Here is a 23,104-nt window from a genome sequence, read left to right on the forward strand (position 1 = left end):
ATGCAGAATGCCTTTCAGCCAATCGCGTAGTGGGCTGTCGCTCTGCTATTGGCGGAGTAATACACAAAGTGGACTATGTTCAGTTGGTGCAGAGAGTCTGGCACCCCTGCGACAGCAGTTGAGCAGAAAACAATCCGCTTACTTCGAGCTTCTAATTTTCGTAACATGGTCTCTTAACTGCAAACATGCAGCGATTTTATCAAACTATTGCTTACATTGTGCCCAAAAACAGCAATAGAAATTAGTTTGGGGCATTTTCATAGGTTATATTACTTTCACTGGCCATCGCAGAGTAATGAGGTTGTCTCATGAAAGCCAACAGTCCATGCGTATTTTTATTTTATGGCCTTAATTTCCAGCTGTGTTGTCTACAACAAGCTATTTATTCACAAAGCCACTGGTGGTTCAGCATTGCTAACCTCAAAATAGTGAAAGCAGGTTTTTGCAGGAGGACACCAGCGCCACGTACCTGAAGGCATGATTGAAACCGCATTTCCTTTCGTGACTAGCGATCAAACGGAAGCTGATGAAGACAGCGACGTGCACTGCACAGCTCGAGAGTGCAGCACTAACACGAGGCATGATCGGCTGTGTGAACTTTTTAGCATGAACTGAAAAGTTCATGCTGCTACGGGCTTGAAACCCAGTCACAGCAATATTTATTCCATTTCTCCAAGTCGGCCAAGGTCACCCTCATTCAATGAGTAATTTATTTCTCGCCATTTTCCGCATTACGTGACTAACTTCAAAGGCTTCACCAAACACTGGCCTTTTCCAGGTTAAGCCAATAGTTCTTTTGCACTAAAGGAATTTTTCCACACCTCTCTTTAGTACACCTTTCACAATGAAAATAAAACTTTATTCACTGCATCCCTTCAAAGTAGACAAGCAAGGAGATATTCACCTTTGAAGAAGTGTGAAACAAGACCAAGGAAGGAATGCAAGGATAAATCGACATCATGGTGGGTTTACATACTCCTGCACAGTTCAAGTGAAGTTTCAGCCGAGAAAAAGTGCTTGTGTTCTGCTGCTCCTCATCCAAGTTCTCATGTTTCGCACTTATTTGAAGATAAAAGCGATGCAGTAAAAACACTCCTCAGGACAGCGACAGACACTTGCAATCGTGCAGTCACCAGAAAACCAAACAGCAACAATCCATGACAGTAAGTTTTATGGTACAAGAGCACCTCCAGCCTAATAGCACCAGACAAGGTGGCTGGCGAACTCGGGTCCGTATCATATGCTGTGAATTGAGTTTTCCAAGGGAGTAATAAAGCAAATGAAAAGTTGTGAGAACGATTCATGGCGCACAATGATGATGGTGAGCCTCATGAAATTATTCATAAGACAAAGTGTATTGGGCTTAATAGTACCCAAGTGAAGCAACCTCTGGTAACAATCCAGACTAACGTGCATACATATACCTGAAGCTGAGCTTTATCCTGCAGCAGCTGGGCATTAGTGTCTTGCAGCTCAGCCAAGAGGAGCTCCTGGTAGCAGCTGAGGCGGGGGGTCCCCGGTGACTTGCAGGAGGGTGTTTCAGGGCTGCTAAGGAATGACTGCCGTTCCCTGTGCACCGAGTAGAAATCCTTAGCGGCCTCCAAGTCCCGCATTTTTTCAGCCAGCTCCGCTGAGAGCTTTGCATTCCGCTCTTCCTCAGTAGTCAGCCTGGAGGCCAGCTGAGACATTTCCACTGTGTTTGCAGCGAGGCTCTCTCTCAGGGTCTGGCACTCTTGCTGGAGGCCGGACAGCTTTTCGTTCTGCAGCGACAGATCAATCCAGTGGTAGGTGAGCGACGCAGATACTACAGGAACGTTTCACAGAGGCATGAACAATATTAATGCAACCTCACTTAGGATGTCTGGCAATAAACTTCCGGCTTCTGTTGTGGGGACCTGCCCTGCAGCCCCCTGAGTTTGCTTTCCCGCGAGGCACCGTGCAGTGGCGGTCTCACCTCGAGGCTGAGCGCATTCCCTTGTGAGTTACATTAACTGGCAAGAGAGGGCGCCAGCATCGCTGCGCGGAGACTGCCAAAGCCCGGGCGCAGGAGAGGGGGCTTCGGCTGGGATCGTCGGCGCGACCGGACGTGCAGCTCGCGGCTCCGCTCTTCGCCAGCGGGGCGAGGAAGCGACGGGGAGACAGGCTCCCGTACTCGTCCCGTCCGGCCTTCGGAGTATATATCCCTTGCCCTAGCGCGGGCGAACATTCGCTGGGAACCTTGCTGGTGAGTCGGACGACCTCGATTCATTAGCGTACCTTGTTGCTAGCTGGCGTTATTGTTGCTGTAGCAATAAATGCCTGTTTGTGTCAGCCAATGTGTCGTTCCTTTGTTCCCTCAGAGCAAGGCCCGCCGTGGTTGGCGTGCGCTCGGTAGCGTACGCGATCACGGGGTGGGGTCCGGGCGGCTTTGAACCATATCAGCCGCGATTGAGTGGGGAGAACGTACTTATCACCCCATTCGACCCCCACAGTGTCTAACGCACTGCCCCGTTTGGTTAAGACAGTTGTGACGTCATTAACACCACGTGACCACCAGTGGACCAATCGTATGGCACTGCCAAATTTGAAAATCTGAGCACAGTCAAAATTTTTAAGTAAAACACCCATATATAATACGGACCCAAACATGATATGAGATGTAGCTTGGGGATGGCAAAAACGAAAAAAAACTTTCATCCGCATATAATGCGAGTGAAGAAAGCTCACCTGAATTCGCGCCTGAATCTGATTTCGCGCCTGAATCTAATTCAATGGATGCTCATAAGGCATACACACCGCGCCCTCCCGCACTTTCGTCGAGCATCACCTGGTGCCAGGATTCGAAAAAGTGCACGCATCTCCATGTGCCTGGGGCTGGCCCTCTTCCCCTCTCGTGCCAGTGCACTTGATCAGAGAATTTCAAACCAGGAAGAAAACAGCAGCTCACTCTCGCCCCAGCACTCGCATTAGCTATGTGGTCCTTTGATTAAAGCAAACCGGCGTGCCACTTCCGGCATGTGCGCAGTACGTGCACCCAGGAAGTGTCCTCGATGTCTGGGCTTTAATGATCGTTGGTTACTAGCTACTATTGCTTTCTTTTACTGCTCTTGTGGTCCTAACGTCAAGTGAGAAGGACTGTCCTCCTTCCGATAGTGTGGGTGTTGTCAGCATCATAAAAGCGCTTCAAAATTGAAACTACCAAAACAGTGAACAGATGCCACCGCTAGATAAGTGTCTCCCCTTGCTATAAACCCAATGGTGAAAGTGCTGAATAATAAGAAGACCAGAAATGCGAATTTCTGGCTGCGAATTGTTTGGATCTGCATATAATGTGAAGTGGAAATTTGACATGTTAAAATCTAAGGGAAAAAAAAACTTAATAAATGCAGTTTTTTACGGACGGCCCACCCCAGAAAATTAAGGTGTACTATTAGTGTGTCGTATTAGTAGAATTCTTTACGATATTAATCACTTATGACTAGCGGTGTGCGAATATTAAAATTTTTGAATACGAATCGAATATGAATATCAAGAAAAAATGGCTTCGAATATCTGTTCAGTACCAAAAAAAAACTTCAGAAAACAATGAGCAAGCAAACGCTGTTGCCCTTATTTTCTTCATAATAATGTATGGTCTTTGCAACTAAAATAAACAAAACTAGACTGCCTCAGTACTATATAAAAAAACATGATGTGCACAGAAATGTATACTACTTGATTAGACAGCATAACAGTATCCAAACTATAATGAGGTCATGCAAAACAAAATCCATAAAATGACAAGACTGGCAACAAAAAATAACATGATGACTATTAAACCTCATTCATTCGGAGTTCAAGGGACCAGAAGAAATGCGCGGTTCATCCGAAGGCATCTGTTAATAAAATTACCTGCGCCCATCGGGCCGTCGCCCATTTTGTTTGCAGAACGGGTGATATGTGGGAAAGCCCACTTGGGGAAATTCTCACAAGGTGAAGCCTTGCGGGATGAGGTCAGTCCGCGTGATAAATGGCGGAGAAGGAAGCGGGTAGGGCCTCTGTATTGTTGTCCTGGAATTTTTAACTCGATTATCGGCTAATTTGGCCAGATATTGTGGTTTTGCCTCGGTCGAATTTATGAAAGTATGCGCAGTATACGATCGCCGGCGAGTACAGTAAATGCTCGTTAATTCGAACTTCAGTAATTCGAATTTCGGGATAATTCGAACCGTACTACTTGGTCCGGCCTAGCTCCATAGAAGTCCATGTATAAAAAAGCCCGTTAATTCGAACGTGAGTTGGTTCTGCCACGGTTAATTCGAACTACGCGCCGCCGCGCCTGGGCGTCGTGCCGCCTGGCACATGGTCAGAGCAGGCCTTGTCGCGAGGCTGCAGCGGCTGAGTTGCCTCCAAAATGGGGGAGAGAAGGTAAAAGCGGGTAAAACCGGTGCCAGCACCCGGCGCAGAGGCTGGAGGGCAAGGGGTGGCAGCTGTGGCAACAGCTACGCCCTCTCTCTACCTCCGAGAACTGCGGCCTCCGGTTTTGAGCCGCCGATCTCAGAGGCCTAAGAATCTTGTCGTATAGCTGCAGTTGTTAACCGAAGGATGGCGCAACAAGCACAAAAAATACAGCGAATCCAGTACATCGCAGCTCCACTAGCACTCGAGAATTGAACGAATAGGAGGAGCCTTCGTCAACGTCTTTGTCCTGAACTCGCGGTGGTCTCGGCCGCTTTCGGCAGCCTCGAGTTTTCTGGTTTTCGGCGCGCTTACGACCTTTGTTGTGCGGATCGCTTGAAAAGTTAGGCCTCGGTGGTGTGCTTCGCCGTGCTGACGTGCGGTTTCAGAATGGCGTGCGCCCGCGGTAAATACCGCGCCAAAACACTGAAGGATAAATGCGACATCTTACGGGAAGTGGACGCCGCAGTCTTGTCGAAACAAGAAATAACCAAGAAGCATGGAATACCGAAGAGCACGCTGTCCACTTACATAAAAAATAAGAGGGCGATTGAAGACGCCTTAGAGGCAGAAGTTGCCAGCAAAAGGAAGAGGATGCGGCTGGCAAAGTACCCCGACCTCGAAAAAGCGCTTCTCCTCTGGATTAAGGAGATGCGTGCTCAGGACATACCGCTGAGTGGCCCCGTCATATTGGCGAAGGCAGCGGACTTCGCCCTGCGGCTGGGCTACGACGACTTCGCAGCTTCAGATGGGTGGCTGCACCGCTTCCGTGAAAGGTACGACCTTGTGTTTCGTGCGGTGTCAAGGGAGATGAAGGCTGTTAACTTGGAAACATGTGAAAGTTGGCGCTCCGAGGTCCTACAAGGCTACCAACGGAAGTACTCTCCGCAGGACATTTTTAATGCTGATGAGACAGGCTTATTTTTCAAGTTACTGCCCGCCAAAACGATCACGTACAAAGATGACAAGTGTACGGGGGGTAAACGAAGCAAAGAGCGAGTAACGGTGATGGTTGCGGCAAATATGACCGGAAGTGAAAAGCTACCGCTGTTCGTGGTAGGAAAGTCGAGCAATCCTCGCTGCTTCAAGAACATCAGGTCCCTCCCAACAGACTACGCGGCAAACAGGAAGGCTTGGATGACTGGAGAGTTGTTTAAGCAGTGGCTCATGAAGGTAGACAAGAAGTTCGAGCGCTGTGGCCGCAAAATCCTTCTTGTCGATAACTGCTCTGCGCACAAGATTGAAGTTCAAACGAATGCCGTTGAGTTGGCCTTTCTTCCAGCCAACACAACGGCAGTGCTGCAGCCCATGGACCAGGGCATTATAAAAAATTTGAAGATATTTTATCGGCGCCACATACTAGAAAGAATTATTCTATGCCAGAATTACGAAGCGACGCTCTTGAGTGCACTGCATATGCTTGTGCGTGCTTGGGAACAAGTGACAGGGGCTACAATAGCCAATTGCTATCGCCACTGTGGCTTCACCACGCAAGGCGAGCACGTGGACGAGCCACCTGCGCACGGAGACTGCGTCACTAGCGTCACCGCTCCCATGTCGGACGTTCTGAAAGACGTTTCCTTTGCCGACTACGTAGACGTGGATGCGAGCGCAGTTGTCTGAGGTGTGACCACAGACGAGGACATCATTTCCCAAGTTAAAAACATAGAGCCTGTCACTGCCAGTGATGACGACGAGGAAGGCGACGAGGCACCGGTGCGGCCCTCCGCTGCGGAAGTCATGGCCGGACTTAATGCCGCCCGCCCGTTCTTCAGTTTTGAAGAAAGCGAAGAGGAAGCCTTCCGCAACATTCGCTCTTTAGAGCAAAAAGTGCTTGCTGTTGCCTTCAAAGAAAAAAAGCAGACCACAATTACGGATTTTTTCAAACATTAAATTGAACTGGCGCCATGCCCTGCTGCTTCCTGGTCGCGGTGTCCTGTTTTTCTTCATTGCTTTCGTTAGTTCGAACTTCGTTTAATTCAAACTGAGATGGCGTCCCCTTGCTGTTCGAATTAACGAGCTTTTACTGTATTCGGGAATTTTCAAATATTCGGAAATTCACGAATATCAATTTTCGAATACGAATCGAATATCAAACATATTCGATTCGTATTCGAAATTTCGAATATTCGCACACCCCTACTTATGACTGATTGGTATTATCCCTTATGATTCAATGGATTCAATGGAAGGTACTGAAACACCCTAGAAAGTGATAACATGTGTAACATTATAAGGACAATGGAACCGGTTCCAACCAGAATTTTGTGAGAAAATCTCAAGAACATTGCACACTCATTGTAGACACCATGGCAGCAACCGAAATGCTATTTGCATTTCACCTTCAAGAATGTGGTTAAGAAAGGAAGAAGGAACTGCACAGGACCGCAGGCCGCAGTTTCTAGCAATGGCCTGCGATGCTGTGCAGTTCCCTTCCTCTTAGCATGTAGAGGTAACCACAACAGGAAAGAAACTAGCAGTTTGCACAGAAGTTCATGTCCAGTTACTTCTAAGTGAAAAATGTTTCATAGCATTTACTCATCCGCAGGAAAGCAGTTTTCCCATTTCGAATAAAGACAAGAAAGAGTGAGTCTTTCCCTCACAGTTATGAAGTAATCATCGGTTGCATGCAGATTAAGTTTTCCCTTTCATGCTGGAGCAACCTGTATATGCCAATAAGTCTTACAACTGAAAGAGATAAAAAGGTACAAACTCTAAATTTTGGTCAGTACATCCTTTCTCTGTAATGTGTTTGGGTTTATGGTACAGCAGCAAACGAGGCTATCATGCAGCAAATGCTGCACTGATTTTGAGCGCCTGTTGCAATCACAAAATAGATCTTAAAAATTTACAGTTTGTGCAAAACACTTGCTTCTTCTAGGGGCCAAAAACAAAAAATCTAAAATGGCACTTCCTCCTAACACTCACCTAGCATGACTTTCCTTTTATTGATGAACAAGACGTAAGTAACTGCAAATCCCTAAGTGTAAATTCGCTTGCAGCCAGTAAATTATTCACATCAGAGACACTGGTGACAGTAGAACCAAAACATAAGAGAAGAAATTCTAATTAAGTGGGCCCAGGCAAACTCTGCCGAGCTGACCCATGTACACCCATGCTTTAGGCGATGTTCATGAAGTGATGCTTCTCGTGATGCAATATACAATGGTGACAGCTCGTGCCTACCGCTGCCACTGGTACTTGGTGAAAAGCCGTCCCATTTTCAGTGTAGCATTGGTTGCTGCCCTGCTTCGATGTTGTCACCTCACGTTAACAGAGCAATACAACTCCACTAGTACCCCGTTTTAGAGCACAGCTCTTAATTAAGCACCCATTCGTGAGTTGAGCGGCGTCCCTTGCCATCTGCATAACGGCACACAGCAGAAGGACCCGGAAGCTTGGAGAAACCACCCGTTTAACCATGAAGAGTGCATAACCTTGTGTGTTGTGTGATGCCCTCTCCACTTTGCACACACATGTGGCAGCACCGGGTCAGAGAGAAGAAACTTGAAACCTCTGGAAATCCCGCTCCTTGCCTGTCAATGGCAACATGAGCCACGGTGACAGGGTGAGAGAGCGCTTGTACTGTGGATGCTATGTGTGTGTGTGCGCGCCTGCTTTGACCCAAAGTGAAGAACAGATGCAGCGAGCCCTATACATGAAGGACGTTTAGCAAAGTCAGTCGGCCGTGCCGTAGTTCTAGCTTCGAAGAAGCGTGCAAAAAATCATAACACATAAAGAGCTGTGCTCAAATTTTGCATTAGAAAGTATTGCAAGCGTCGGTGAATTGTTAAGACTAAACAGCACTAAATACGATAGAAACTATGAAGAGAATCTTTCTTGGGTAATACATTTCATTTCTAAGGGACATAGTGCAGTGGTGCTAAACTACATTTTGCGGTGTTGAGACTTGCGAGAAGCGAGGCACATGCCACATCATTTCTCATTGCACTACTGCTACCAGGCTTTCACTTAGCTGTTTCAATGCATGGCTCATGACAACACCTTCCCTAGCCCGTTCATGAAGAAGCAAGCGTCAGCAGCATGCACCATGTTGGAAACTTTTTTGCTGAAACCGCACTAAAGAAACAAACCCTGATCACAAGATAGCTACACTGAAAATTGCGTATCCACAGAGCCTTCTGCAACTGGCTAGTCTCATGAGCTACTTAAAGGCGATAGGAGAAATTTTCTGCAAGTCCAGAACCTGAGAGACACGATGAGCAGTAGTGGTTTGGCCGCTGCCAGCCGATAGTGCAAAGGCTGCGCACAAAAGCATGCTGCTGCAAATTATCGCCTCATGCGGTTAGCGTGTAACAATCTTCTAATAAGTGTTAAAAAGCTTGCCTCGCTCTGGAGGGAGATGTTCTGACGGATGGCGGTGTCATAGTCATCGTGGACTTTCTCCAGAAATGTCGCCTTGTCCTCCAGGAACTTGTTTTGTGCCTGCAGTCTATGAAGAAATGTGCAAGAAACTTGGTTCAAGAAAGTGTTGTGAACCCCCCACTTCTATCACCAGAAGCAAGGCACTAATGCACTGCACTGTGCTTCAAGCTACACCGCGCCTAACGAGGCCGCCCCCCGATGCCGGTGCTACTCTGGTTGTTACCATCAGAGGCAGCCCATCATAGTGCTCTGCAATTTTCTACAAGTGCCGTAGCAAAACAAAGGTTGTAAATAAGCAGGTTTGCCTTAACTGCCTGCTCAAGCAGAAAAGGATCCAGATATTGTACGCTACCACTGAGCAAAGTTAGGTGATTGCTTTGGCACACTTTTTTTGTTAATCGGTCAACGAAAAATGATTTCACGAGCAGCAATTTCATCAGAGTGTTTCTTTAAAAAAACTGGCACATGTTTATGCCTTTGTAACAGTACATATCCACAAAACATCTATTGATATCCCTCAATGCTCAGTCCTTCAACAGACTACTCGCTTCATGGGCAGTTTTACTCAGGAACCAAAGTGTCCATATTAACGAGGCATGACTCTGCCTGAATACACCCGAGAATTAGGGGTGTATAAATATTCGAAAGCTCAAATATGAATACGAATACGTTTGGATATTCGGTTCATATTCAATTCAAGAGTTTCAGAATATTTGGCAGCGATCAGCACCACGTGCCGATTTCATGAATTCAACCAAGGCAAAACCACAATATCTGGCCAAGTTATATGAAGATAGAGTTTAAAAAGCGAGAAAAACAGCAGAAAAGCACCATCTTCGTTTTCTTTTCCATCGTTTATAGCGCGTAGCAATCGCATTCGGACGCTGCTACGAAATTCCGCAAGTGGGCTTTCCCACATCACACCTTCAAACAGTCACAACACAAAATAACATTTATTTTTAGAGCAACAGCTCTACTCAATGCAAAACTAACTAGGGTTTCAGTCCGGTGTGTGTATATGATACTGAAGCGACCTTCGGACTTGGCTGTCTCACAGCAACAGCTTTAAAGATGACAAAGCATACTTTGAGTATGGCCAATGCAATGGTGCCTCCAAATTAGACTTAAGTCGTTTATGAAATGTTGCCCACTCTACATCCGAATGCCCTTCATAGATTTCGACTGAAATCGATGTCCAGGCTAATCTGAATATGCTCAGTATGATGACAGTCTCCAGATTTGGCCCGGGCCACTCTCAAAATTTGGTCCGCTTCTGAAATTTGACCTTCAATTTGGACACAAATCAATGTCCAGGCTAATTCGAATGCACTCAATATGATAGTAGTCTCCGAATCTGACACTGGCCGCTTCCAAAAATTTGCCCACTCCTGAAATTCGACCTTCAATTTGGACTGAAATCAACGTCCAGACTAATATGACTATGGCCACCACGATGGTAATCTCCAAATTTGACCTTAGAATTGGACCAAACCATGTCCAGACTAATTTGACCGTAGTCATTCCACTGGTTTGACCTCTGAGAGGCCTTGACATTTAAATGGAATCCAAAGCATGTCGTTTATCAAAATTCGCGTGATAGACTAGCAAGAACAGCTAGCGCACGACCACTCTGTGTACTGTAGTTAAACCGCTACTTGTTTTTTTTCTTTGTTCCAGCCATTCATAATGCCTTTCACGATTGAAGCCCACACCCATGGCATCTGTCCTCGCCCAGTGTGAGCTCCGCCATCTCATTCTGGTCAACTATGATATGCGGGAAAGCTCACTTGTGGAATTTTGCATTAGGCTCCCGAAGGGGCGAGTTTAGGTGCCACAGCAGGGCCAGTGATTGTGTAAAAATGCCATCTATTGCATGATGCATTGCAACCTGTGCACCTCTTAACATTTTCCTGCCCACACGTATGCCCATTGATAGCCCGCTATCGATGGTTGCAAGTTCGTAATTACGCGCTTTCCAAGCGTTTAAGGGCAGCCTGCGCCATCTAGTACGTAATAAAGGAACTATTCTTTCAGTTTCGGTTTTTTGTTTCACGTTCTCGCCGCACGGGGGTTTTATACGACGCTCCGAAGTTGGGTGACGCTCCCTCGTTGTGTCCGTGATGGCATCGACATCACGCGCTTCTGCTTCATGCAAACACGCGCTTCCATTGTTCCCGATGCATCTCCGAGCGATGTTTTTGAAGATGAAAGCAGCAGCAACTTGGAGGACAACTTCAGTTCGTCGGATTTTAGTACAGAAAGCAAAAGTGCGTCGGTCCAGCCCGGAACGTCCACAGGCATCCATTGGTAACTTTCGATTTCTCCGAATCGTTTCGCTGCGCTTGCATGCTGACCTGTAGATATCCTCCAACAGGGTGAGTTGTTGGGCTAGTTGGTGTTCGGATTTTACAGGCATATTTTTAGCGCAAAGGACGGGACGAGAACAGACAAGACGAGCACGGGCGCTACTGACAACTGCTTTATTGAAGAAAGATCGAGGCATATAAATACATATCTGGCCTGCGCCAGCGCTACCTAACAAGGAACTTGGAATCACAGCAGATGACGCGATAGGAAATTGATCTCAGCATTATACAAAACGACAGACGTGTCACTAACGCAGTTCTGACCCCCTTTCCTGATAAAGAAAGCTTCCAAAGTTTCACGGGCAGCTTTTTTGACAACTTCTGCCAAGGATTGAAGCACTCCGGAACCGTGGCTCACACTTGGTGCAAGCAATGCAGTGGGCAACTAAATTCGTGCGTTCCTTATTGTAGATATCTTTAGCATGCTCCCGGAGTCGATCGTTTACGCAGCGCCCTGTCTGGCCGATGTACACCTTGCCACATGACAGGGGAATCCTGTACACGACGTTCATAGCGCACTGCACAAACCGTTTATCGTGGTTCTTATGACAGCCCCTTTTTTTGTCTTCGCAAGTAATGCGGCGGCTCAGCTGAGCAAGTTTCTTAGGGGCTGAAAAAACCATAGGCACGTCAAACCTATTAGCCACCTTTTTCAGGTTGTGGGATACCTTGTGCAGGTACGGTACCACTTCCGGCTTTTGCTGACCATCCATAGTCTTTGCTGCAGATGTGCGCTTACCAGGATTCATTTTCTTGAGGAGCGTTTCCGCGACTGCCATCACGACCGACCCAGGGAAGCCGGCTGAAAACAGCCTACCCAATTGATGCTCAAAACTAGCCTGCATCTCATGGACACACGACTTCCTTAGCGCCAAATCCAAGCAGAGAGTTGCTATGCCTCTCTTTACTATTTTCGAATGAGAGGAGTCGTACGGCAAGAGCTCTTTTTGTGCTCGGGGAGAATACGCCCAGCAGACGTGCTTTTCCCTGAACATAAGCCTCAAGTCTAAAAACTGAAGAATCCCTTCGACTGGAAGTTCGTAGGTAAAACTGAGCCCTCTGCCATGTAGTTTAAAATCATCAAGAACACACTGTAGTGTTCGCTCATTAGAAATGGGGCAGAGGTTGTTTAAAACAATTAAAAAGTCGTCCATAAAACGAAAAACTTTAAGGACTTTGTCATTGTTAAAATGATTAAAATGATCGTGTAAAGAGCGATCAATATATGATAAAAAAATGTTGCACAAGCCAGGGGCGACGCATGAACCAATGCAAATGCCCTTCTTTTGTAGATAAAACTGGTCGTCAAATTTGATAAAAGTGGAACGAAGATAAAATTCTAAAAGGCCTAAAAAGTTGTCTACCGTCAAACCTGCAGCATTCTGGAAAGCCACAGCACCATTTTCATCAATGCAATCTTTGACGGCAGCAAACAATTCAGGGTGAGGCACAGCATAAAAGAGCTCTTCTACATCGATAGAGAAGGCATACTTCACGTCACTATTCTCTTCAAAAAATCGAACTATATCGGTAGAGTTCTTCACGAGGAAGGGGTCATTTATCACAAGGCCATTCAACACCTTCAAAAGAAACTTACTGACACAATGCTGCCATGTACCACCTTCGTTCACAATAGCGCGGAAAGGGGAATCCGGTTTATGGGTTTTAACACTAAAGAACACCTGCAACGCGGAACTTTCACTAACTGCAATATCCCTTGCGAGCCTCTCCAGATTATCATATATTGATCGCTCTTTACACGATCATTTTAATCATTTTAACAATGACAAAGTCTTTAAAGTTTTTCATTTTATGGACGACTTTTTAATTGTTTTAAACAACCTCTGCCCCATTTCTAATGAGCGAACACTACAGTGTGTTCTTGATGATTTTAAACTACATGGCAGAGGGCTCAGTTTTACCTACGAACTTCCAGTCGAAGGGATTCTTCAGTTTTTAGACTTGAGGCTTATGTTCAGGGAAAAGCACGTCTGCTGGGCGTATTCTCCCCGAGCACAAAAAGAGCTCTTGCCGTACGACTCCTCTCATTCGAAAAAAGTAAAGAGAGGCATAGCAACTCTCTGCTTGGATTTGGCGCTAAGGAAGTCGTGTGTCCATGAGATGCAGGCTAGTTTTGAGCATCAATTGGGTAGGCTGTTTTCAGCCGGCTTCCCTGGGTCGGTCGTGATGGCAGTCGCGGAAACGCTCCTCAAGAAAATGAATCCTGGTAAGCGCACATCTGCAGCAAAGACTATGGATGGTCAGCAAAAGCCGGAAGTGGTACCGTACCTGCACAAGGTATCCCACAACCTGAAAAAGGTGGCTAATAGGTTTGACGTGCCTATGGTTTTTTCAGCCCCTAAGAAACTTGCTCAGCTGAGCCGCCGCATTACTTGCGAAGACAAAAAAAGGGGCTGTCATAAGAACCACGATAAACGGTTTGTGCAGTGCGCTATGAACGTCGTGTACAGGATTCCCCTGTCATGTGGCAAGGTGTACATCGGCCAGACAGGGCGCTGCGTAAACGATCGACTCCGGGAGCATGCTAAAGATATCTACAATAAGGAACGCACGAATTTAGTTGCCCACTGCATTGCTTGCACCAAGTGTGAGCCACGGTTCCGGAGTGCTTCAATCCTTGGCAGAAGTTGTCAAAAAACTGCCCGTGAAACTTTGGAAGCTTTCATCAGGAAAGGGGGTCAGAACTGCGTTAGTGACACGTCTGTCGTTTTGTATAATGCTGAGATCAATTTCCTATCGCGTCATCTGCTGTGATTCCAAGTTCCTTGTTAGGTAGCGCTGGCGCAGGCCAGATATGTATTTATATGCCTCAATCTTTCTTCAATAAAGCAGTTGTCAGTAGCGCCCGTGCTCGTCTTGTCTGTTCTCGTCCCGTCCTTTGCGCTAAAAATATGCCTGTAAAATGTAGATATCCTCCGTGTGCTGAAGGTCAGATTTCTTATCTGCAGGGTGGCAACGTCTTTTGGGAGGGACCATTTGCCGGCGGCTGCGCAGAGCGTCGTGTTTTCTCCTGCACGACGACCAAGCCTCAACCTCGGCATCGCGCTCCAGAGTGGCGGTAGGAGGTTCTCCAGAGCTGTTGATTACTTTTTTTTTTTTTTCACTGGTGAAATCATCCGAGAAATATGCGACAATACAAATAAATATGCCTGGATGCATATTCTTGAAAAACCAACTTACGGCAAGAGAGATGGATCCTGGAGAGAAGTAACTCCGGATGACATGCACAAGTTCATCGGACTGCTAATCTACATAGGTATCGTGCAAGTCCCGCGTCTGCTCTGCACTCATACTGGAACAGGGGGAGGTTGTTCGCAGGCTTTGTACCACCGAAAGTGATGCCCAGAAGGCGATTCAAGGCGTTACTGGCATTCTTGAGCGTGACGGACCCAGAGAAGACCACTGCCGCAACCCACGGGAAGCTTCACCGCGTATCTTCTCTGATAAAACACATGAACGTTTCGTCTCCACAGTTTTTTCAACCGCATCGGTACCTGTCCGTTGACGAGAGGATGGTGAAGTCGAAACGTCATTCTGGAATTCGCAGTATATGAGGGTGAGGGTAATAAAATGAGGTATAAATTGGGGGTTCTGGCTGATTCAAAAACTGGCTACACGGTTCAATTCAATGTATATACCGGAAAGCGAGAAGCGCCTAGTGCACGTGGTTTGGCATTTGATGTGACGCAGCTGTGTGAGAACTACCTTGATCAGGTATACTTAATTTTTTTGGACAACTTTTACACATCACAATCTTTGTTCATCCATCTACTGGAATTCAAGACACTAGCTTGCGGAACGACCCGAAAAGATCGCCACGGTTTTCCCAGCGAACTAAAGGACACAAAATGGGGAAAAAAAAAGCAGGAAGAGGAGATGTTCGATGGTTGCGGAACAAGGACGTGTATCTGCAATGGAAGGATAAGCGGGTTGTCCACATGATGTCAACAGCCCACACAGCAAACGACTATGTTCGTGCAAAACAAGGAAAAAAAGTTGAGAACAAATGGACTGAAGTCTCAATCAGAAAGCCGCAATTCATAGACAACTACAATGTGGACATGCTGGGAGTCGACAAATCAGACCAGCTTATCGGTTCCTACAACGTCCTCATGAAGTGCGTGCGCTGGTGGAAGACCCTGTTCTTCCATTGTATAGACATCACTGTAGTCAACAGTTTTATACTGTTTGATGAGCACCGCCGACAGCATCCATAGGTGGCAGAACTGTCAAGAATCTCGCGCTTCGACCAGTTCGCCTTCAGACTAGAACTGATTGAGCAGCTGCTGGGACTTGAGCGACATTCTGTAGACCCCGCTGTTCGTCTGGTTGTTCCACCAGGTGGTGCACCCCAAGGTCTTCAGCACAAGCCAAAAAAAAATGGAGTGTTATAGGAACTGTAAGCTGTGCTACGAAGACAGAAAACAAATGTCTTCTGTGAGACCCATGCTACCAATTTGCGTTTCACTACGTCGAGAAACTGTTTTGCCCGTTGGAATGACATGCACCATGCCTAACGTTTTTTTTTCCCCCTCAATAAGTCCTGGACATAGAAAGCCGCAATTTTGTGAAACATTGTACAAATGTCTCCTCAACAAAATGTATATACTGAAAATTTTTTATATTTTGTGTGTATAAAGAAATATTGATGTTTTTGTATATTTTGTCCAGTGTTTGAAATTTTTGTACAATTTTTTTTTAATATATTCTCCAATAAACATGTTCATTGAGACTAATACCATTGAAAAGACAATTTCCTCTTCTCAACAATGATACTATTTCCTCGAGTATCAAGCATGTTCCGTAGGAGGAACAAAAATATTTCCTGTACCACCCAAAAACCACTACTTTTCCCATGGGCAGGAAAGTGTTAACCCTTTCAAAGACCCTCCCGAGATAACTCGGGAAATCACGCATGCACACCCTCTCTAACTTCAGAGTATACTCGTGTTGCCCTTTTAACTCACTCCCTGCCACTCCCAATACTACTCATGTAAAAACGAATAATGCGAACACGTCGTGCCATCTAAGGAGAGGCCCCATGGACACACAGAACATGTAGGGTAAATTTTAGATAACAGATGGAGCGCATGCTTCCACATCACTTCTACAGTGTTGCTCCCTTGTTCGCTGGCGATGGCGAGTCATCGTGCGATGTGCATGTGCGCTTTTATGGACGAAGAATTTCTGGAACTGATGATGAATTCTGACTCAGATGAAAGTGACAACGATGAAGCAGCTCAGCTAAATGGCTTGTCGAGCGAAGACATGGAAGAAGAGCCCCTACAGCCTAAGAATTCGGGCAAGGAGACCCAACGAGGGGAGTTCCTGCAGGAGGAAGGAAGCCAAGCCTCAGCAGCATGCGTTCAAGCATCAGGAACATGCAAAAAAATAAAACACAGCCGGGAGTGAGATGCAGTCAGAAAAAAACTGGGCAGTGAAAGGGTTAAGTGTGCGTAACAGCAGGCATGGTGATGACCAGAAGGCTCCTGTCTTGACCAAAAAAACAGCCTGGCCGTGTACTTCTAAGCTTCACTAGAAGCCCGCGGCTGTCCACCACGCAGAATGAGGTTTCACTAGCAACCATAGTATTTTTAGTTGCCAGTAATGTGCCAATTTATGATGTTACTCATTTTGCATGACCATATTACAGGTTGCACACTGTTACCGCTAATCAAAGAGTATACATTTCTGTGCTCATGTTTCTTTTGTATGGTGCTGAGTCAGTCTAGTTTTATTTATTGCAGTTGCAAAGGCCACGACATTTGCCTGTTTATCTTTCGCGAAATATTTTTTCATACTGAACAGATTATTAGAAACTCGAAGCAATTTTTCGCTTCGTATTCGGAAATTTCAATGTTCGCACACACCTGCTAAGAATGAACTGGAAAATGAAAACACATCAACGAAAGAAAAAATAAAATAAAAATAATTCAATGCACAAAAGGAGTGCCTAACAAGCCTGAAGCCAAGAAAAAAAGTGCGCACTGTGCCAGGTTGTCCTGCAGAGCGGCGATGGTCTGGTTCTGCTCAGAGTTCTCTGCCCGGAGGCCCTGGATCCGCTCGTTCATGCTCTTGATCTGCTTGTCTACACATGGAAACGAAAGCATAGAGCAAGGATTGAATTTATTTAATTTTATTTTCCATGCCCTCAAGCACCATGCAGTTAAAAGGGGAGTGGGAGGAAAAAAATAAAGGCAAACAAAAGTGGAAGAACTACGCAGTTCAAAGCATGCCATTTCACTATAAGGTCAAAAGGCAAACCATTTCATTCGAGAGTTTCAAGTCAAACTGTAATTTTACTTTTTTTGACAACTGCCCTTTCAGAAAGTACAACGTACTTCCGGTCTCTCAACAGTACATTGTAGGTAGCTATGTCTACCAACTGGTCTGGATAGTGTTTTAAAATGAGATTTTGACTGAAAACACTGTTAACCAAGTTGACATTTCCAAGTTCCCCCTAGTTTTCCAGGGTTACCTAGAGTATTTCTGTAAAATTCCCCAAGTGGCACAGATGCATTTTATGTCAAGACTGGCTCAAACAATGCCATCTTATGCTGCCACTCTCATGTAAAGATGTTACTAAAAATGACTTTCATGCTAGAACGGCAGAACCAATAAGAAAACTAAGCAGCGTACACAAAGAAACCAATAACTGTAAGCCACCAAAAATAATTTGTTCTTCAATTCTTACAGCACGACATGCCAAAGGGAGCGCATTAATCTGCTCCAGATTTATCAGTTTGGGCGTTAATGAAGAATCAAAAATAATTTCGCAGAGAAATCTGTCCCAAAGTGATAATTACAAGTTACACTGCAAGGTGCAGATATGCTGCACTTTCATTCACTCTCAAGTGCACATTTACTTTGGGGCATTGTTTATATAGGCATAACGATTAATTCACGGTCCAACCAAGCAGAAAAATTAAATTAGCATGTCACAATTGATACTGCCGCCTTGAGGAAAAAATTGTGCCCATCCGATGCTGTGTTATTTCACGCTTTCTCATTTGAGAGACAGCAATTCTATGAGAAGAGGTAAGGAAATGTTAAGTGGTAAAGCCACACCTGACCCCACGCAGCATACTGCACCGAGACTTAACCGTCTTGACTGCCTGGCAATTGTTGACACGCACCGAAACCTCAGCGGTATCTTTGCATTAGGCTTAGAAAAAAAAAATTTACGGGCGATAACGCAACGTGATGCAACAAATCTGCAACAGCTGGGTGTCAACCGTCTCTCCTCTGCTTGCGCTTCATGTTTTCTGCGCACTGCTTCACCCTGAAAGAATCACAAATCTAGCCGATAATTCAGACTACACAGAAAGCATGCCATTTCTCATAAGACATGAGTAAAAAAGAAAAAAAGACGAATCCGAGGTAGTCTTTACACCAACTGCTACATTCTTCCTTGTTAAGTGAGCAAATTTGAGTAGGCTACATCTGCCCCCTTAGCAGAGTTACACTCGACCATTACTCAGTCAAGCGAAGAACTGCAACTCAGCGATACTCAAGGAATAAAAGAAGCCCAGTTCTGGTTGGACTCTCGACAACGATTATAAAAGAAGCACCAGTTTGGGTATACCGCGCCCTGATGCCATTCCGAATCCATTTGTTTTTCCCAAATGCCACTGGCTCAAGACTACGCCAGGCCACTGCATTATCACCGTCCTAGCAAACCCAGGTTTAGCATCACCCTACGAAATGAACAATAGCGAATTAAATTTAAATGTAATTGCATACACTTGCCTCGATAGAAATGAGACAACTTATGCCTCGTGACTTTACGATAGTGCCACTTTTCTGGGGCAAAAATAAGAGGGGCCACCTTACCCTTGTGCTTGACAGCTTCCTTGAGCTCGGCAGCCTCCTGACGCAGTTCAGCATTTGTCTGCTCCTCGTCCCACATGTGTTCACGCAGCATCTTGAGCTCTTGTATCTGGCAGTGCACAGGCTGCTGTGATGGAGACAGAAGCGCAAATGCACGCCTCAGAACAAAAAATTGGCGGTGGTTAAGCTCTGGTTAAACCTGGAGTGACGACAACAACAGCTGGCCGAGTGGAACTTGGTCACATGACCAACCACGTGACGAACCACGTGATCAGCCATGGTGCCGCGCCGCCGGCAGGTGCTCCGCACCACGTGACCAACCACATGACAGCGTGGCGGCGGCGTTTAACATTCCAAAGTGACTCAGGCTGCGAGGGACATCGTAATGGAGGGCTCTGGAACATTTTGACTACCTGGGGTTCGTTAACATGCACCAACATCACACTGTACACTGGCCTCTAGCATTTCATCTCCATACATGTAATCATGTAATGCAAAGCAACATGTAATGTACATGTGCCCACAGACGTTTTCAGGACATCACAAGTAAGAAAGAGTTGCATCTTCTATAGGCGCAGCCAAGCATTGAAGGGTGCATAGTGCAGATTGCACAATGAATTGCTAAGCAACATTCTCTTCTGTTTTTAGCTAGATGCATAGAAATGCAAGCAATCCACCTTTTTTTTAGAGCGAGAGCTCTAGTACTCGAGGTACAACTCAGATTTTTGCCTAGATTTGCGTGTTTGACCTTGAAGCCCGACCAAGGTCAAACCAAGCATACACCCCCCAAGAATAAAATTGTATGACTATGTGCCTTCCTGCGCATAACCATGACATGCCTGCATGGTATGGTCATAGCTAATGACCAGTGGTCACTTGACCTTTGACCTTTAGAGCTGAGATTCGCACTGCCTGATGTGACATCATGTGATGGCATAGCAATAGCGTCACACCATTCCTTGCTATGGACCTCCTGCATGTTTGTAAACAAACGAGGTGGCGCTGCAGTCGCTAGCGAGCTCGTGGTAGGCAAAAGGTCGGGGAGTGGCGTCGCGGATATGTGTTGTGCGCGGGTTTTCAAGGCCTGTAGGCGCGTTTCCAGTTTCTGCGAATCACAGCAATGGTCGATGCTTCCAACTTAGTAATTTGTCGAAGTACACGAGCTCGCGTTGTCCACGTGCGGCCTATAAAGAGAAATAGTTTGCCACTGTGTATTGTATATATGGTTAGTAGTAAACATGTAGAAAGCGTTCCTGCCGTTTATGCGCTAGGCATTGAATAAAACAAGTTTTGACACTCTGCACTAGCCGGAATGATTTTACTTCGGGACACTAGTGAGGGGAAGTGCTGGCGTTGTTTCGCCGGAGCAGACATGCGCTCATCGTCTGCTGACATACGTACGTGTCGCGCTGCGCGAAAAGTGGGGACAGAGTCGTGTCCCCGATCTCCTGTCTCGCTTTGCGCTGTTTTTAGCCGCATGACCACGCACCAGCCAGGCCGACTTGTCCTCTTGTTAAGCTGGTCGATTTGGTGAAAATTTTTGATTTCTAGAATTATTTCCTTTCCTAGCCCTGAAGTCTAGTTTCGTGACGAAAAATTATAGCAAAATATTGAGTACAAATTTATAAATTACGCTTTTTAGAAGTGTGGTCGTCAAAAATTGTGAGGTAATTTCTTTGATTTCAGTGCCGCATTTCTTTGACCAAAGCGAAAGCGAAGATGCCATAAACGAGGGAATAAACTTTAAGGCTCGTTTTCTGACCTCTCACATTTTCTGCGACTGGATCACTCACCTTCGTAATTCGCATGAAAATCAAATGATTCCATTTGTCGCAAACTATTCCTGAGACGTTGAGGAGCGTAATAAATCTCTCGATTTTTTTCCCTACACGTGCAGTATTGTGTTAGTTATTTTTTGTAAGAAACGTTTTCATGTAACTATGCATGCATAAGTACTGATCATATAGAAAAACAACTAATGGCGTCATCATACAGAACAGGGCTTTATGCACATGCTGGCATAAAAAAAAAACTGCGAACTATCTACTCAATTAGAGACCTAGCTTGGGGGGACTTGACGACGGTGTTAATTATAATTACCCAGAACTGCGCCAGGTATAGCTATAAATAAAAGGAATGACAAACTAGCGTAGGAATTTCATATTTACACCAAGTTTAGTTACAACGAAAACACTTTTCATGCCGCGTCCCCTCTCAATCTCGCCACGTGTCTGTTAGTAGCACGCCTGCGGCTGCTTCTTTCCAAACAAGCTTCGCGATCATGTATTACCTCATGAAACATGACACATGCATGATGCAATGAAAAAGCATATGGCGTTTAGCACACTTAAGGTACGCTATTCTAAGCACACCAACGCGACCGCGCAAGATTGACACAACTTACCAGACTTCTTTCTACTTGAATGAAACAATTACGTCGTCATATCAAGAAACAGTTTCAAGTAACTATTAAATGTCACAAAACGCGCCGTTTAAACATGGTGTGCTATTAACAAAAAAACGCATTCCTTGGGGGCGAGTGAACCTGTCGGCGCCCCGTGCACTCCGGCTCAAGGTGATAAGTACGTGTGCAGCTACATGTCTTTTTTTTCCTTGAGCAATTATCAGCCTACTATCCTGAAGTTCAGGTGAATGAACGCAGTAACTTGCATGCATTAAGTGCATTGAGTGGCAGTGCCTATCGACTCCCAGACTTCGCGCTTTACTACCGTGGTCCAATGCCTGTTAGCCAGTTTCCAAATGCGGCATTTATGCGCGAGAAACCTATCGAGGCTAATTTAAGGAGGCATGAGGGTCTTGAAAACTTTTTTTTTATTTCTTAACATATCTTCCTGAAAACTGGCATGAAGATATATCTTCGTATACTGATCCCAAATATGTATTCAGATTTTATATATCTCATCTAGAAATGAAGATATGGCAAAATAATTTTTGCAACATAGGTCTTTTCTTACGGGCCATTATGGTAATTTCTTAATTAAAAAAACTAGTTTTAAAGTAATGCTGTCATTTCTAAGGGCCCATTGCACATCCTAAAGCTAAAGAAATTTTTAAAAAGTCATCACATAGGTCATGAATGAATAACAAAGTAGGGGAAAAAAAAACAATGTGGGAGTAATTAGCTTACATCTGACCTAATTGCTAGTCTATTGGGTTTAATGAAATTTGGAAAGCTTTAGGATGTAGCTGAGGTGTTGCTGAAAAAAATGATACCTACTTCAATAAAATCAGTCGATGCAAACATTCTGAAAAGTTGCGTAAGGCAAAGGCATTTGATCGAAAAAGCAAAGCTGAGAAAATTGCATTCAAAGTTTTGCTTACTCTGCCATTTTTGTTTACTGATCATATGGAAAAATTTAATGCTTTAGCATGCAGCCCAGTCATCGCTGAACACAACAACACCAAACTTACAGAAATCTGTTCATGTAAAGATTGTGAAAACCTCTGTATTGCATTGGCACTTGACAAAAAAAAGCTTAGAAAACCACTTGCTATTTTTTTTAAATCTTCCACACATTCACAGAAGTCCTGGGCAGTAGTCCTGGGTGCTGTCAGGCTTGTGCTTCTTGGTCATCCTCTTCTTCACCTTTTCAGCTTCGGTGTGACCCTTATCAGACCTGCACAGCCTTTGTTTATCTTTTTCAAGGCTCCTGCGAATGAGGCAGCTCCCAGGCCTGTAACCAAGCTGTGCTGCAACAGCTCTGCTGGTTGCTGCCATTCCTTGGTTGAAGCGAGAAACTGCTTCTGCAACAGCTCTTTCCACAGCCAGCGAAGAGTCATGCGTGTTCTTGGAGCTTTGGCTCCAAATGACAGAGTGTAGGCACTCAATGGCGTTCTGTGTCATGCCATCTTTGCAGCGCTCCAACAGGGCCTCGTCGCCCAGCCTTGCAAAGATTGGCTCAAGAGCAGTGCGAACATGGCCTGGCAGAGGGTTTTTGTGTGGTGGCGGCTCCACTTGGTTCGCCAAAGCACGATTGAAGGCACACCACGAATCAACTCCTTGAGGACAGCAACTGTGGTCTGGGGCTTCATCTGTCGAGGTCATGTGCAACAGCGTGGCATGC

The 23,104-nt window shown here is 45.5% G+C and overlaps 1 protein-coding gene across 3 annotated transcripts in view; it reads right to left on the reverse strand.

Moving 5' to 3' along the window:
* Positions 1-23,104, reverse strand: part of LOC144094220 (uncharacterized) — a 91,548-nt gene that overhangs the window by 37,705 nt on the left and 30,739 nt on the right. For 2 of the 3 annotated variants that reach the window (XM_077628154.1, XM_077628152.1), the window contains exons 6-9: positions 19,023-19,146; positions 17,178-17,277; positions 8,764-8,869; positions 1,425-1,760 (exon numbers count right to left, since the gene is read on the reverse strand). In XM_077628154.1, the coding sequence (XP_077484280.1) occupies positions 1,425-1,760; positions 8,764-8,869; positions 17,178-17,277; positions 19,023-19,146 (666 nt within the window). The remainder of the gene's footprint in view (positions 1-1,424; positions 1,761-8,763; positions 8,870-17,177; positions 17,278-19,022; positions 19,147-23,104) is intronic. The other variant, XM_077628153.1, reaches the window with a different exon arrangement.

Source organism: Amblyomma americanum, chromosome 6 (assembly GCF_052857255.1).
Source record: "Amblyomma americanum isolate KBUSLIRL-KWMA chromosome 6, ASM5285725v1, whole genome shotgun sequence".
NCBI lineage: Eukaryota > Metazoa > Arthropoda > Arachnida > Ixodida > Ixodidae > Amblyomma > Amblyomma americanum.